The sequence below is a fragment of the Ostrea edulis genome, chromosome 9 (genome assembly GCF_947568905.1).
Source record: "Ostrea edulis chromosome 9, xbOstEdul1.1, whole genome shotgun sequence".
NCBI classification, from domain to species: Eukaryota; Metazoa; Mollusca; class Bivalvia; order Ostreida; family Ostreidae; genus Ostrea; species Ostrea edulis.
In genome coordinates, this window is record NC_079172.1 from 24900279 (window position 1) to 24918763 (window position 18485).

Below are 18485 nucleotides of genomic sequence, written 5' to 3' on the forward strand. Positions count from 1 at the left end.
AACGTGCATATATTTGATAACATGAATATTAAAGCTGTTGTCAACAGATTCCAGCTTGATTGATACTTTTATAAAAAAAAAAAAAAAAAAAAAACCACGCAAGGCATATTGGTTGCTCTGCCATGGCGTTTTATTTTAAACAACATTCACAGATAACATGTCACTCGCATACTCATAACTGCGCTGATTTCCTTTTGGCAGCACAGCGTGTACAAATATTCAACAAACCATGTCCGAGCTGGGGGACCTGGAGACAACAGTATCCTTCAGCAAATGATTATCTGTCAAAATGCGCGAATTGGATTTCGCACATGAAACCGCCAACCAACAACTGAAAAATAAACATATCAAATCCTTCGTAGGTCACGTGATTCCATTAACCAATTAGATTTCACTAAATGCATCTTGAGAGTCTTAAGAAATACTTTACCCATGGGTGGTTAGTCCTCAAGTGGTGGGCATCTGATCCCTCGATCATAACTAAATTGATTTGATAGAATTGCAATTAAACTTCATCTAACAATAACGTGGCGACCATTGAGTCGGAAATGAGCCAATTTGACCACTCATAGGGAAGCCCACAAAAGCTGGCCAAGGACAGGCAGAAATGGCGAACCTTTGTTGTGGCCCCACTTGCCATTTGGTGTAATGGACAGTAAGTAAGTTCATCTAACAAGTTGTATCCGTTTAATTAAAGAATTCGATCAAATGAAACGTACTGAGGAATCATAGCATTTGCCTATGAAGCTATGATTTCATTAAAATACCAACTACAGAAAACCATGTATCTAAATCGCCATATCAAGTTAATATACACTACAGTTGTATTTAAAATTCTATGACTAAATATCAAAACGTATGAAAAGTATTATCATTGTTCCATCCAACTTTTTGCATAATTATGTCTATATAGTGCCAGTCACCTGCTCGGTTTGACGCACTAGAAGCCGCAGCCCTGGTTAAATGTGGAGAAAATTTTGCCACATCAATTCCCGAAAGCATCATTGTCGCTTTTATTCATCGACTGATAGTGTCTCTTCAAACACCTGTATGCGGTTTTATGATGCTTACAGAACATGTCATCCAGTTCTTAGGTACTGCTGACATGCTTTCCTGGTTCTGATGCCTTCAATAATGAACTATTTTTTAATTTCTACTACATCTAAATATATACAACATTACATACAGTTAACATAATTATGCACTGTTTGATCCCACTGCCCAGTCTTGTCAATAAAGCAAGAAACACCAATGATTTAAGTCGAGTCTGTCAAAGCCAAAAAAAAAAAAAAAAAAAAAAAAAATACCTACAATTTTCTTACGCCTGAAATTATGAGTATCGAGTAGTTTTCTGTAAAAAGAAAACATCAATCAATCAAGCAAAAATGCGTTCTGACCTTACCGGTATTCTTAACAACTAACATTTTCAAATGAATCAAAGTATGGGTAGATAACTTTCTTCAATCTAATTTTGACAAGTGTTGTGTTGTTTGTTTGTTGTTTTTTTCCATTTAAGTGCATTTTCACCGAGTTTCAGACCCAGGTTCACAACCTTGTTAATATCGTATGGATAACTTACATGTATATACACTTTATTAAGCCTTTCATGCAATTATATGTACTTTAGTTCTAAATAATTATTTAATAAAAATCAATATTGGTCAAAATAGACTTATCTTATAGCTAGTTCTTTTGTTAACGAAATTGTGTCATTAACCCCACCTCACCTAACCCCCGGCAGTGAACCATCAATGACAGTTCAAATCCATTAGGTTTGAAGTTGTGTTTAGTGATTTCTAAAAAATGCAAAATATGTATTATTTTTGTGTAAAATCAACTCTGACGCAATTAATTCCAAATTGTTTCCTTTTAGTGTATGTAGATGGGACTATCAAAAGTGCCTGTGGGTATTATCACATAAACCCCTCCCCCTTGTTTACAAAAAACTTAATCATAGAATATATATAACCTTTTCATTTACTTATTCGTTTTACTATACGCTTGCATCAATAAACGTAAAAAAAATGTCATTATTTTGTACCTTTGCAGGGGAGGATACAGGAATTGCGGTTACGGGGGGGGGGGGGGGGGCGCCACATTATGAGGCAGGGGGTCAATGGGTTCAGGGCGAAGCCCGGGGGGGGGGGGGGCAGGGGGCGAAGCCCCTGGAAGCTCCTGGATTTTACAGATTTTTTAGGGCTTGAAATGTCTCCTATTTATGTAATTTATACTATTTTCTATCATTTTTAATAAGGTGAAATTAGTAAATTTTAAGGGTTTTTGGAAAATTTAAGTGATCCCAATGAAGTAATTCCGAGAAATCAAAAGATTTTGACATTTATTTCTCCGGGAGTGGAAGAAATTATTGCTTAATTTATTGTTTAGTACATTTATCTAAACAAGATACCAAAATTTACCTAAATTTGAAAATTTTAGGGGAGGGGGGGGGGGGGGGGGGGGGGGCGCCGGCTGCGCCCCCTCCCTTAAATCCGCCACTGCTTTTATATATCCCCCAAATCGATATAGTACAAAAATATAGGCCTATATAATATTTATATATCAAAGGTGCACCATTGTGCCGTATAGTAAAACGAGTAATCAATATTTAATGGTCATATTTATTCTATAAATAAGTTTTTAAGAAGAAAAGGGGCCTATATATGATCATGTCCACGGACACCTGTGAGAGCGACAATACTTCCGTTAACTCAAGTGTTTAGCCGACATTGAATACTGTAGTAATCTGCACGTGTGTTCTGTTATGTCACACGTGTAATTTGCTGTTCTGAAGGACAGGAGGTTTTTTTTATGACTTGAGCTAAGGCGGGAGCTGATAGGGGGGTAGAGAACGAAGAGATGTGTAAGTATACGGAAATCGTCCATTACTTAAGGCGTGGCATTGGTTTTGTGGAAATTTGGAGTGAAAATGATGTAAACGGTAATAATTTTAGATACACCCTGTATGATATGTAATGTTGCTTTGCCACATTTTCACAGTCGGTTTTATTTATATACACCATTTCATGCAATGTTCATTGTACATGGTATTTGAAAAGAAAATATTTCGAAAGAATTTCAACCAATATTCGTTTTGTAATAACTTCTAAATTGCACCAAGGAAATAAAATATCATTATGGGTCAAACATACCGATATAGACACTGATAAAAAACACAGAAAGAAGAAATGAGAATAATAATAAATAAAAACCAACATCAGGCACGTAGGCTGACATGTTTTACACCGACATGTACCTTATTACCTCAATTCTAGTACATTTGTAATTGTTGAAACATCTGGTATAATCTCTGAAACCGGATTTAGTACAAGTACTCAAGTTTTTGCATGGGTGACATAGCATTAAAAGAACAACACTTGTAATAAGGGGGGGGGGGGGGGTGCGCCGCTGACCCTCCAATTTTTTGACAACGTAAAAATTACTATTTCATTCATTATATTACATTTTTAACATTCATTACTACCACCAAAAGAGTGGGATGGGGGCCAATCTGTCAATTAATCTTATTTCACATGTGGAAATAACTTAGTTTGCATATGAAAATAACAGAAAATGAAAGCTGTAAAAAAAGTGGAGGGTCAGCCCCATGGTTCTACGTGCCTGATACGTTTGTATATTAAGTACACATAAAGATTTGCTCGTGCGCGAATCTTTCGACATTTGATATCCTGAATATTTATATAACTCTGTAAATTAACAGCACAATCGAAAAACAACAATGTTCTTAGTTGTATATCACATACAAATTACTAAGTATACAGGGATTTCACCCCTTTCATTTTGAAAAAGAGAGAAAGAGAGGAGTTGGATAACTGGCGTCCGCCATATAAATTAAGTGGCGACCGCCAGTTCATGTAGGTGGCGGCCGCAACTTATTTTATATGGCGGCCGCCACATAAATTAACTAAATTAACTGGTGACCGCCAGATAATAAGTGGCGACCGCCAGATGCAGCCACATTAATTAAATTAACTGGCGACCGCCAGATAATAAGTGGCGATCGCCAGTTGAATTAAGTTGCAGCCGCCACATAGATTAAGTGGCGACCGCCAGTTAAATGAATATTAAATCTATACTCTGGCACTTATCGGCTTCCGTATTAATGTAACTGATACATAAATGTACATATATAGCTTTAGTAGAATTAAACGTTTTATTTGAGTAATACCTGCTTCAGTTGTAGAAGTGGTATCAATGTAAACAAAGATTACGACTCTCGAAAACTGTTTAGATTTTGCTACTGGAGAAAAATATGCACGTAAATATTTTAGAAGCGATCGTTAAATGAATATGAAAACATAAGGTGTCCATGTTCTTGGTTTGTTTTTTTTCAGCAGCAGCTTTGATTCCGGTAACTCCATGTATGGTTTCTTTGCGGTCGACTATGATATGTGAACTGCGGGCAACGCCATTTTTCTCGACTTGACGGAAAACGCTGCATCATTTGTATGATGACCCCTTTTGGTCAATGATGAAATACTAAATATATCATTGCAATTTAATGTAAGCAAAATGGTATTTTACTATGCTTAGCGCTCTTTTGCAATCATAACTAACCAGCTATTTCCGGTTGCGGAAATAGCCGTGTAGTTACGATAGCTCTGTTTTTGGTAAACTGTTGGATTTCTTTTTAGTATTTAAGGATAACCGCCACCGATGAGCTGACTACTTGAAAATAAGTCTGCTGATAAAATATCAGGTAAGAGACGAGTGTAACTAGCTACAGAACTGTAGCTCTCTGAAAAAATATTGTGACGGAACAGAGAGCTACAGATCCACTCCTTATAAAAACCTTCGATTTACGGTGCACAAAAAGCTGCGAACGGTTGAGGCCTGATATCGTTGTATTCTTGTGTTGCTGTCTCATAAATTCAATATCAACAAATTCTTAACATATGTTCCTACTATGCTTGTGTCCAAACATACCTTCAAATATTCATTAAAGCCCCATACGACCCGAAAACTCACTGCTTGTTGACGTAGCCATGTTAGGTAGCCGGTCAATTCGAACCCTGTTGCTATTGGTATCTATTCATAAAATTGGTTGTAAGTTATGTATTCGCTCTTCATTTATTATCAACACGAATAATTAACAGAAATTAAAAAAGATAGTTTTTCTAAGGGTAAAATAAGCTCTTGATTAATGAAAATGTTACAAAGGCCCATTATGGTCCTTAATACCTCAGTGGCAGGGATGGAGACCGAATCAGATTAATGAAAGCCGCATTGCCGTGAGTTTACCTATTTGAATAATTATCATTTAACGGAACTGGGATTATATATTACTCAAAATTTGAAAAGGATCATAGATATTTTTCTGTTTAAAAAATTAATAACTGCATAACTGGCAATATTGTGTCCAAGTGAAATCAAAAACGTCTTCAACAAACTTGCAAGTGCATTTCATGCCATGGGAAATGCGTTTCTCATCACAGTTTATGCTTTTGCTACCATTGCACGATTTTCACTCAGGCATCGGTGTCTGATTATTTCTAAAATTTCAAACTCACTTGAGTGTTTACACTACGTTTATCAACACAAAGCCCCTTTAGGGGCCAGGGTGGTGGGGCAGTACCTTCAGCAGGACACAATTGTCCGTATGGACTTGGCCAGCGCGCTCGCCGGACTTGAACCCGATTGAACATGTATGGAACATGCTGCAGGTTGCCCTTTCACGCCGTAGAGCACAACCCACGACTTTGGCAGAGCTCGGAAACGCCCTCGTGGAAGAGTGGAACAACCTTCCCATTGGAAACATCCGGGTGCTTATTGACAGCATGGCTCGACGTTGTCAAGCCGTCATTGATGCAAGGGGAGGCCATACCCGGTATTGACACTTCATCGACAAAGTGTAATGATGGACTATCCCCAAACACTGTGTAATTCTTTCTCTGGTTTGCTGTTAACTTTTTGTAATGAAATGCCTTTTGGTGTTGTTATCAGATTTCAAGCATTTCGTATTGATAAAAGTTCATGCCGTTCATGAATTTTCATTCATAACCTGAGTAAACACGTTTCTGAGTCAAATTTATGTCTTTTGTTATGTTAGTGGTAAATTACACACATATAACCTAGTGATCCTTATCAAATTTTGAGTAGTATATATTATTTTAAACGTTAAGCTAAAATATTTGTGGGGATATTAGTTCACATCTAGACGTTATTATGCAAGTATGGAAATGAACCGGGATTCGAATTGACTGGCTACCTAACATGGCTACGTCAACAAACGAAATCATTTGAAGCTGAGAGTTTTCGGGTCGTATGGGGCTTTAATGAATATTTGAAGGTATGTTTGGACACAAGTATAGTAGGAAAATATGTTAAGAATTTGTTGATATTGAATTTATGAGACAACAACACAAGAATATAGCGATATCAGGCCTCAAACCGTGCGCATCTTTTTGTGCGCCATAAGTCGAAGGTTTTTATAAGGGGTGGATCTGTAGCTCACTGTCCGTCACAATATTTTTTCAGAGAGCTACAGTTCTGCAGCTAGAGTGTAACCGTTGACCGTCTAGGTGGCTTTACATAGAACCGACCGGACCCAAAGTTAGAGAAGGCAGAATCAAAGAAAATCCCATGTTCGCATAACCGTGCATGATCTACTATTTTCCCTTCTGCACTTTCAAAAATCTATACTTATTAATCAATAAATCTTGCCAATAAACTCCGAAATGCATGTTCCCGAGTTAGTGTCAGCACCTTTAATATTGTTTCATTTGTGAGGTGAAGTCATAATAGAATCTTACTTGATCAGTAAATATCGTGACATTATTTAAAAACCTACTTTCGTTTTCGATAAACTACCCTGAAATAGCAAAATGCGAGTAAATTGATGGACACACTTTTAAAGGATATAATATGTTATGACACAAGTCCGTTATTTATCGAAGAAATAAGTTTTGATAATTGTTAAATAAATACAATATGTCTGTTCGTTTCTTCAATCGGTGATTTTAGTCTTGAAGCAATTCATGAATTACTGGTATGCCGGCGTAAAGCGTTCGCAGTTCATACCCCATGTACTAGTATGTTCAAAAATGAAATTTATTTCTTATATTTATATTTTTACTTGCATTTCTATCGAAATTCCCATCCATTAAGATAGATGTGTGTTCTGTATTCATACGCGCCTTGTTTACAACTGCAGCGCGTTCATGAGGAAATACCAATGCAAAGATATCAAACACAAAATCATTGAAATTGTAGATATTGAGGATAAACATTTAGATTAGTTTACTGTACATGCATGATGGTGATATGTCTAAATTGCTTTCTTCTTCTAGAAGCTCTGCTGTTGGTTTGATTACTCCCAAAATAGAGACTGAAATCTCACGATGCTGAAGACGGTTGTTCTTCTAGCCGCCTTTATGGTCAATTTTCTTGGAGGAAGTTTGGGGTATTCTGCTGGAATTATACATCTTGGATTATTGAAGAAATTTCCCGAGTTTTCTTCTGAAGTGGCGTGGGCAGGATCCCTTTTCACTAGTGTTTTTTGTTTGGCTGGTAAGTACACTAAAGACTTCAACAAAACAAAATACTCTCTTATGAGGGGATGTTGATTTACTTAAACAAAATACGTTAACCTCTTATGAGGGGGTGTTCCAAAGTAATCAAATGGCATCGTCAGTGTCTCGACATTCACTTTAGAACCCACCGAGAAGGAATTGATAACGCAGAAAACCAAAATTAGGTTGTATTTAATGCATTAATACCTAGTCACAATGATATTGATGCCCTTTTGAAAGTAGACATACAGTGTCAAATTTTTCATTTGCCAGGTTCCTTCAGAATCATTTGGAATAAATAACCATATATATCAGGTAATTTTTGTCGTCGAAAATATTTGTCAGACTTTCTCAAACAAATAGTAAGAAATCTTGTGTTTGAAATCTTTTTGTTTTGGCTAAATTTCATTAACACATGTATTACTTATATTAATGATTTTTTTCCGCTTTCATTTTCGTTGAATTTTCCTATTCCGCTCAAAACCCAATTTTCACTAAAATTTCGCGATATACGATATTCTTTAGAAATGAAATAATCTTCATCTGTATTTTGGATATTGAGCAATATCTATGAATTATTATATACTTTCAATTTCATCTCTTCTTTTTTCTTTCAGAGTTTTTCGTACATATATCACATGATACATGCCCGGAAACATTCCGACCCGCAAACATATTACATCACAATCAATCCAGAAGCCGGAACTAGCCGTTAATTTTCAAAGTTTTCGTGTTTTTCATCTTTTACACAGTTAAACCAATAAAGAAATTGTTAAAAATAAAATTATTGTTAGTTTCTAAATGAAATTGAAAGTACATGTATATAATGAAAAGGTTATTGACTTTGTATGGGAAAATATGACGACATCTACGCGCCAAAAAACTCTTTCGTCATATTTTCCCATACAAAGTCTATAACCTATAACTATTGTATGTTTGTAATATATATTTTATGTGTTTCAGGGCCCATCTCCAGTGCGGTGATAAATACCTTGTCCTGCAGATCTGCTCTCTTTATTGGGTCATTGCTTAGCTTTGCTGGGTTCCTGATATCAAGTTTCGCACCCAGAATTGAAATCATTCTGCTTTGTTATGGAATTGTTGCAGGTATTTGATATAGATGTTTTCTTACAGAAACTGATCAAACTGGTAGATATGAACAGTTTTTGAAATATACATATATAGTATTTAATTTCATGATCAACATTGGTAGACACACACTTCGATTGATCATCCTTTGTATTGTTATAGTCCACAATACCTACCGTTCGCGGTAGCCCAGGGGTTAAGGTGCTCGCTTCCCAACTGGGAGGTCGTGGGTGCGATTCTTGATCCCGCGTTAAACCTGAAATGTTTAACACATGTATAGGTTACAGCGACAAACTTTCAAAAACTTATGTAGCTGTAAGGAGAATTGTTATAAACAATCCCAGATTGATATATGTACAAGTGAATGTGACAATGGAAACATGTGGCATAGGATAAAGAAACTGACCAGAGCGTTATCGCGCTGTGGCACAATACACATTACATAATATGGAACAGCCCTCGTATATGAAATATATATAAATATACGAGGGATGTTCGAAATGTAATGTGTATTGTATCACTTTTGTATGTAATTGACCCCATCCCTAGTGTATAACATATTTTAGTGTATACATTGCTGAAAAAGGGTGTCAGCTCAAAGATTTTACTGATTTTAAAATCTATGGAATCACAACTGACTTCATGTGTTAAAAACACAAATCGGATCTCTGACTTTCTTCAATGTTCCGGTAATTTAGGTATGAGACAGGGCCGTATGCTAATTCCTCTTATTCATCATGAAAGGTGAAAATAACGAACAGTCATGTTTATTTGCGAACTTACAGAACTACTAGAGTCAATGTAATGTTGATGAAGCTCTCCCAAACTTTAAGAAGCTACTATTTGCAGATGATGTGGTGAAATTTGCAGACATTATTATAAACCTACGAAACCAAATTAAAGTGGTAGAAAAATTTTGAAGCAAGTATGGCATGAAAATAAATCTACAAAAATTAAAAAAAAAACTCATGGAATTTAGACAAGGCGGGGCTAACACAAAATATGGAGAAATGGGTTTTCGATGGTAGAGAAATAGACAGTGTGCCATTCTATAAATATTTAGGACTATATTTTACAAGTACAATGTCATGGAAATCTCTCTCTCTCTCTCTCTCTCTCTCTCTCTCTCTCTCTCTCTCTGCCAAAAACCCCCCCACACTGTTTATCGTATATAGATTTATGAAGTTTTATAATGTGTCATTTAAACAAATATTTTGTATTTTTATTGGAACGATTGCAACCATAATGACTTCTATGGCAGAGATATATGGGGGTTGAAAATATCTAAAAGTATTGAATCTTTGCATATTAAACTTTGTAGAAGGGTATTAAAACTTAGAAATAATACCCCTGAACCTGATCAAGACATAGGGCTCACGGCGGGTGTGACCGGTCGACAGACGGTGCTTACTCCTAGGAACCTGATCCCACTTCTGGTATATCCAGAGGTCCATGTTTGCCCAACTCTTTATTTTGTATTCCTTATAGGAGTTGTGAGATTGATCACCGTTCGTTTTCTTCACCTTTCATGCACGTGTCACAATTTGCAACCTGTCATCTACAGCTGATGATGTTCCTATATGAGTGAAAATTCCCCACTGGGACTTAAAACAAAGAAACAACCCTTTAAATGTGTATATATATTTGTTTCAGGTATTGGTCAGTCCATGGTATACTCAGCCAGTGTTGTTGTCGTAGGCTACTACTTTCACGAGAATCCCAGTGTAGCGACAGGGGTGGTGGTATCAGGAACTGGTGTCGGAGTGACTGTGTTTCCAATATTTACAGAATTCCTCTTGACAACGTACGGAATCGATGGCGCTTTTCTTCTTCTGTCCGCAGTGAGTCTACAGTCTTGTGTATTCATTATGTGCATCAGGACTCATCATTTAGAGAGAAGAGGAGGAGAAAGATCACATACTTTATCATGGCGGATAAAGATGATAGCGGAGGATGTTTATGGAATTTTCTTAAATCGGGCGTTTTGTTTTCTCTGTATCAGTATTTTATGTTGGAGTACAAGTCTTAATACGTCAGTACTGTTTCTGCCCCAATATTATATCAGTACAGGTTCTTCTCAGTGGCAGGCAGCTTTTCTCATGTCCTTGTATGGAATAATGAACTGTTTGTCCAGAACTATAACTGGTCTAGCCGCGTCTGATCCGAATGTAGATGGGAAAATCCTATATATGGGGTCCTACTTTATCCTTGGTCTGTGTACATCATTTCTTCCACTGACTGGGGCTTCATTTGCTGGAAAGATTTTCTATTCCATAATTCTTGGATTGTATTCTAGCGGAGTTTGGTCGCTTTTAACCACTATTAGTGTTGAAATCGTTGGCCTCAAGCATATGTCCACAGCTTTTGGTATTGAAATGCTCACCAGTGGTGTAGGATTTCTATTTGGGCCAATTATCGGAGGTAAGAGTATTTCTAATCGGATTTCAATGAGTTTGTCGTATTATATTTGTAGTTTGTTATTCATAGTATCAACACATACCTCATTGTTGCAGATAGCGTTAAAACACAAAGTCGAGGTTATACACACGTTTTCGTGATCTCTGGTAAGTTAGACATTCTTTGTTTTAAGTATATGTAAGTTAACAGTAGGCGGATCCAGGATACAGGCGGGGTCCATTATAAATTTTGTAGAGTCATATGATTATGCCCCTTTAAAATATTAGTTTGTACCTGTCGGTCGGTAGAGCAAGTGTTGACCACTCGGAATCTTCAGAATAGACATCAAGCTTGTTATGCTGGGTTTCCCTAACATTAGAATACTTCTATTGATTTTGAGGTCACAGGGTTAAAGGTGAAGGGTCAATTTACTCTAGATCTGGACATTTGAAGATATTGTCCGCTCAATATCTTGAGACACTCTGCTTAAAAGTCATGGGATTCGGTACACTGGTTCTACCTAACGAATATATGTCCCGTGTTGATTTTGATTGTTTGATTGTATATTGTTTTTATTGTTTAACGGTCCCTCTCGAGAATATTTCACTGATATGGAAACATCACCATTGCCGGTGAAGGGCTGCAAAATTTAGGCCTATGCTCGGTGCTTACAGCCTATGGGCAGAGAGGGATCTTTACTGTGCCACACCTGCTGTGACATGGGACCACGGTTTATGCGGTCTTACCCGAAGGACCGTCCCATTTAGTCGCCTCTTACATGTACGACAAACAAGGTGTATTGAGGACCTATCTTACCCAGATCCACACGGGCTGTTAAAGGTCAAAGGTCAAACTGGACATAGTGAGGTATTGTCCACTGAATATCTTGAGAACTAAGCTACACTAGTACATGTTTATCATAAGTAGGATATGACCCTTTTTGACTTTAAGGTCACAATGTCAATCTGCTCTAAACGTATGAAGATATTTCTCAATATCTTAAAAACTCTTTGTTTGACAGACATCATATTTTACGTTTTAAGGGATAGATAACCTCCATTGATTTTGAAGTGACACACTCAAAAGTTACAAGTCGAACTACTCTGGACCTAGAATATTCTTTGCTCAATATGCAATACATGTATCTTGTAAACCCTTTGCACGACAATCATTAAACTCAGTACACTGGTAGTAGGAGTAGATGACCCCATTGGTTTTCTTGTCACAAGATGAAAGGTCATGACTCAAATGGCTGGTTGGTTTTGAAATGTTTGCTCAATATTTTGAGAACTCTTATCTTGTAATTTTGGCAACACGGGGGCATATATGTTTGTAAAACGTATTATGGTATAGATGTCTAAGTGTTTTGGTATTTTTACGATAGTCTGGATCCCCTGCTTATTCCTTTCACTCACTGTGAAAATCATGTAATTGTTTTGTTCTTCCCCCGAATTTCAACTTTCTAGAATATTACGTGTATTTTATTTACAAAGATATACTGACATAAAAAGGAAACGCAACCTCAATTAAACGTAATTGTTTTTCATCAATAATTGTTAGCAATTTTGAACTGCATGGTGCCATATAGGGCTCACGGCGGGTGTGACCGGTCGACAGGGGATGCTTACTCCTAGGCACCTGATCCCACCTCTGGTGTGTCCAGGGGTCCGTGTTTGCCCAACTATGTATTTTTGTATTGGTTATAGGAGTTGTGAGATTGGTCGCTGTTCGTTATCTTCACCTTTCATCAAGCAATTTATCGTTGATTGAACCCCATCATGTGTACACTACGCGTTCTCGTGCCTGCGGGACACCAATACATGTACCTACATTAGCACGTGCATGGATACACGCGACAACATTTCATGCATCTCAGACCTGTTGTCGTCCTTCTAGTATTTGGTAAGTATAGTGCAATATTGAAATTCGTTTCTCATATTGCGTATATATAAATGTATGTACTCCAGGTATCTGGTAAGAATACTTGTAGTCCGATATTGAAATTGGGTTCTCATGTTGCGTAAAGGTTGTCAAGGCAACCTAACGATGCATGAAATAGGTCTGTGCAGTTACTCCACAAAAGCACAAGCACCTTAGTCTCTACAACTATCTTAGACTGACTGAAAATAACCTGTAGACTGGCTGGAAATATCCTGGCCGATCGAACATTACAACGCTTCGTCAGGAACGTTTCATGGGGTAGCTTATTAAACTGGTTTAGAACTTAAAAAACTTGCAAATGAGATACAAAGTGGGACACAAAATCCAGGAATAAGTCGAAATACTGTGCTGAGACGTCTCCGCTACAATGTTAATCATTAAGCCGCGTCACATGCAGTGGGGATGCCCCTTCATCGTCATCGACTCAGGCTCCAATGGTTGCGACGACACCGCTTTACCGCTCTTTTGCTAATACAGCGTGTGTGGGCATGTTAGATTGGCATATTCGTGCGCGTCCGAGTCCACCAGGAACTCTACATGCTTTGACTTAGAAGTTATAGAACATCACTATGACGTAAATAAACCGTGTAATGAACTCTATACATCGCAGAATTTGAGCAGCAACAAATGCTAATGGGAGCATATTCGTTTTTGCAGTAGGAAAATTTCATTGGCAACCACCTCATCAGCCCTGACAACTTTCACTGTGTTATCCAATATAATAGATGCGTATCTTCTCTTGTAAAAATTAAAAGATATGATATTTCAGTGAAGTAAACCAAACTATTACTGAAGATGGAAGGTTGCGTTTCTTTTGCGTGTCAGTATATGATTACCTGAATCATGTAGATTTCTTTTCATAGGTGTCTTTTATGCGATGGCGGCAGTGTTTGAGGGTTTGATGATACTGACAATGAGCAAGGCTGATGTTCATCACAGCCAACAAATGGCGATGAGGAGCATTGAAACCGATGTCATGATAGGCAATTCTGAAAGAGAAGCGATAAACAATGATAATGAGTTGGATGACGACCATAGAAAAAATATAGAAATAGATCGTGAAAGATGAAAACGAAATAGAAGATAATGAAATCAATGCGTGAAAGAGAAACTTAAACCTTGTTGTCAATTGCATGAACTTAATGCCAAAAAATATTCAATAATAAAAGTTTCATTGTGGAGTCAGTGCCCTTTCTTTGGGTCCGTGTTTGTCCTACTCTTAATGTTGTACTCTTTATAGGATTTGTGAGATTGATCACTGTTCGTTATCATCACCGATTTATTCTTCGACAAATGACTGTTTCTAAAAAGTAATGTATAAAAATCAATTAGATATTTTTGTGGCTGTATCCAATAACTAAGTTTTAAGACCACTTCTGTTTTGAGATAATTCATAAACGATGTTACTGTAAATATGCAATCAATCTTTATACAACATCTGAGATATTGAATACAAGTTAAATCATGATTTATGTATGTTATAATTATGGTTCTGAATTCAATCCATCTGAAAGAGAAAGGTTATTTATCGTGTACAGAAATACTTTTCTGTACCACCTAAATTGTTTTCATGGGCGACAGATTGGACTGTTCCAGTTCATCGACACCGGGATTTGTTATTGTACCATAACATCAACTAGTCTGGATACATGTATATAGACGGAATTGTAAACAGTGGCTCTAGAAATCAGATTTTGATAAACCTTAAGTTTAAAATTGATAGGAAAACTCATTCAAAACTCTACACAGAACACTACATTTATTAGACCTCCGCTTAAATATCGAATATTCTTGGATTGTTTGTGATGGCTGCTCTACTGACGATGCTGATTAACATGTATCTGCAGCTAGATTTGTTACTGTTGTTTCTATTTTTGTGTCGAAACTGAGTTGGTTTTACATCCCGTCGAGAATTTTTAATTCATATTGAGACGTCACCAGATGTAGATGAAGTACCACAAATTTAGACCTATGCTTAGCGTTCAGGGCCGTAACAGTGAGGGTTATTTAACGTGCCAACGCCTGCCGCAATATGGGACCTCCATTTTTAAGATCATAATCGAAAGACCCGTGATTCTCACTTCCAAATACGTTTAGCGAAGAAGCAATCGCTACCTATGTTTTCGTCTAAAACGACCAGGACCACTAGAGGCTCGAGCTCACGAGCCCCTGGTTACGAAGCGAGCGCTCTACCATTGAGCTACAAAGAAACTGGGTGAGAAACTTTGAGAATATGACGTTACACTGCAAAGATGACGACACTGGCGCGTTCCAAAATATTGAAATGTTATAATGCAAGGTGAAGATAACGAACAGTGATCAATCTCATAACTCCTACAAGCAATACAAAATAGATAGTTGGGCAAACACGGACCCCTGGACACACCAGAGGTGGGATCAGGTGCCTAGGAGGAGTAAGCATCCCCTGTTGACCGGTCACACCCGCTGTGAGCCCCATATCCTGATCAGGTAAACGGAGTTATCCGCAGTCAAAATCAGTGTGCCAAGAACGGCCTAACAATCGGTATGAAACACGTCAGACAGCATTTGACTCAATGCGAGGTTGTATTGACGAACTAGATCGTTATAACGACCATAGAATTTGCGAAATGCTGACTTCAATCGAGATATTAAATAAGCATGAAAATGTTTCTAAATACAATGCCCGAAATAAAGACCAGTTTATTGTTTAAAGATAGAGATTAAAATTATTTTTGAAAACCATTCGTACAGAATGCTGTAAAACATTGAAATTTATTAATTGTAGAAGCGAGAAAAGCCATGTCAGTCAATTCATTCCGCAAAAGCATAATTACAAAAGTTTTAAATCCGCCACCATACTTTTCATTTGGTAGCTATACCAACGTATAACATAATTAATACTAAGCCGAGACACCCCTGATAACTTTGACCTACATAAACGTAATACAGTAATACACGGCAACAGCTAACGCGCGTAATGAAAGCACGCTTACAGCGAAGTTATTTTCATTTCCTGTAGTCATAAAACATATAACATATTATAACATGCATATAAAATATTGAACAATTTTTATTCATTATTATATCATACGAAATCACAATTGTTCGTCCCCAGCACTTCTCCATATGAGCGTGTTTTTCTGTAGTCCTTGTTTTGTTCATGTGGAAAATACGAAGATATGTATAATCTTTTAAATTGCTTGTACAAATTACACCAGCGCTAGAAAATATCTACATGTATTCACCGGTCTTTATCATATCGGACAGATACAAAACCGTTATCATGGGGCGATGTTGCATTACCTTTACAGACTGATGTAAGTAATTGTGCTGCTGTCCACAAAATAGAATGAATTTAGGTAGTTATTGTGCACCAATTGATTTTCTTCACTTTCATTACTTGTAAGACCCAAATTTGTATGACTTGCATGTACTATTTAAGAAGGGATTAGAAAGTTGTTAGAACTTTTTTTTTTATCCTTTTTATTCGCTTCACATTCGCAGGACATGTCATTACTGGTGATGTTGATGTAATTGGAAATGAGGACCTGAAATCGCTTTTTTTAAAAGGTCCTAAATTTAAAGAGCCTCGGTCTTCCAATCGGCAACAGAACTTCGTTTCTATTATGAATTCTGTCGAGGATTATGGCAGACGATGGGCTAAATATGAAGAAAAAAAACCCACCTTGATAACTTGTCAGAATAGATTAAAAGTATAAGAGGAATATTGAAATCCCGTATTAGACGCATAAAAACGAAAGTACGTACCATCTATCCTTCTGTGTTTAGTAAACCCGAAGTGATCAAATAATTAGATAGGCTACATGAGGAATATGTTTTGGTTCCAGCTGACAAAACTTGATCTTTGTAAGGCTTATTACAGTATTACAGCTATATTTTAAGCGAACTTGGCATTGATTCCACATTTGGTAATCGTACTTATACTCCACGTTCTCTTTCAAACGATGAAATTCTTCAAAATCATGATTCAGGTTTTGACGCTTTAATATTCCAGTCAATGGGATGGATGAATGTGAGTTACCGTACCTATGCTAGATTCTTAAACTTGACAACAATTCTTTCAAAGATACAATGCTGGATCCCAGTAAAAGTTCTACCAAGCCCCTATCTTTGCTCCTCACGAATATATTAGCAGCTGTGAAGAAGAAACTCCAAACATACTGTACCACAACAGAAGTGGTGTAAATCAAATGTGGATACTAAACAATTCTAAAGTACTTAAAATTAACAAAACGTTTCTCAAATCAATATCAAAGCTGACTTCAACACTATACACGACCATTCCTCGCGATAAATTAAAGACTAGACTTGTTGACATCATAGAAAGTTGTTTCTTCAACAGCAATGGAAAACGGAAATATCCATATCTAGTGTTCGGTCAATCAAAATATTACTTTGTTAAACACCACTGTGTGTTCCACGCACAAGTACTCTGAAGTGGAAGTAAAAAAATATGCTGGTGTTCCTCTTGACAATATATTCGTGGTCTTTGTTTATCAGGCCTTCCTGATCTGTCTGTTGGAAATCTCATGGATATTTGCTAGCTGATCTTTTTTATGTTCTTATGAGGCAGAGTTTATTTAAAAGCTTCTATATGAGAAGAAAAAAATATCTTGTGGTGGCCTTCAAGTCGACATTTAGGTATATCGATGACGTGTTTGCCCAACTCTCTATTTTGTATTGCATATAGGAGTTCTGAGATTGATCACTGTTCGTTATCTTTACCTTTCTATTAACAAAAATCATTTTCATTTATATGTCGATTCGATATATCCCATTAACTCGAAATAAAAGACACCACAGAGTCCTCCACACCAGCTTCGTACTCAAATGTTTTATTGAAAATGAATATTAGCGGCAAACTAACAATTCAACATTATGACAAACGGGATGATTTCAGCTTCTCCATCGTCAACTGCCCATATTTATGTAGCAATATTTCAATATCACCTGCATATGGTGTGTGTATATCTCAACTGATTCGACACGCAAGAGCTTGTACTGCGTATGATTAGCTTTTAAATCGAGAAAAGCTACTGACAAACAAGTTGATGCCACAGGGGTTTCAACAGTCTCTTTTAAAGCCAGTATTTCGCAAATAATATGGTCGTTATAATGATCTAGTTTGCTATAACAAATTTTCATTCGGTCAAATGCTGTCTGACGTGTTTCATACTTATTGTTTTGCCGTTCTTGGCACACTGATTTTGACCACGGATAACTCCGTTTACATGATCCAGATATAGGGCTCGCGGCGGGTATGACTGGTCGACAGGGGATACTTACTCCTTCTAGGCACCTGATCCCACCTCTGTTATATCCAGGGGTCCGTGTTTGTCCAACTCTATTTTGTATTGCTTATAGGAGTTATGAGATTGTTCACTGTTCGTTATCTTCACCTTTCATATAAAGAACGATCTAATAGCATTCGACATAATGACAGGTTGTATTTTCAAACGAGTATAATTGTGGGGTTTTTTTCTCTTCAAAATGCTGACTTTGAGCAAGATTTTTGAAATCCTGAAA

At 37.0% G+C, this 18485-nt stretch overlaps 1 protein-coding gene across 15 annotated transcripts in view; it reads left to right on the top strand.

The window, feature by feature from the left end:
* Window positions 1–2656: 2656 nt before the first annotated feature.
* Window positions 2657–18485, top strand: part of LOC125658603 (monocarboxylate transporter 12-like) — a 32132-nt gene continuing 16303 nt past the window's right edge. Inside the window, exons 1-9 of one of the 15 annotated variants that reach the window (XM_056148955.1) lie at window positions 2728–2860; window positions 4353–4521; window positions 4653–4717; window positions 7308–7527; window positions 8493–8636; window positions 10272–11039; window positions 11132–11182; window positions 12722–12917; window positions 13820–14137. In XM_056148955.1, coding sequence (XP_056004930.1) covers window positions 7359–7527; window positions 8493–8636; window positions 10272–11039; window positions 11132–11182; window positions 12722–12917; window positions 13820–13850 — 1359 coding nt within the window. In that variant the 5' untranslated portion in view covers window positions 2728–2860; window positions 4353–4521; window positions 4653–4717; window positions 7308–7358 and the 3' untranslated portion in view covers window positions 13851–14137. Of the gene's footprint in view, window positions 2861–4352; window positions 4522–4652; window positions 4718–6200; window positions 6308–6495; window positions 6603–7307; window positions 7528–8492; window positions 8637–10271; window positions 11040–11131; window positions 11183–12721; window positions 12918–13819; window positions 14138–18485 lie in introns of those variants that run through there. The other 14 variants (XM_056148957.1, XM_056148961.1, XM_056148958.1 and 11 more) reach the window with 14 other exon arrangements.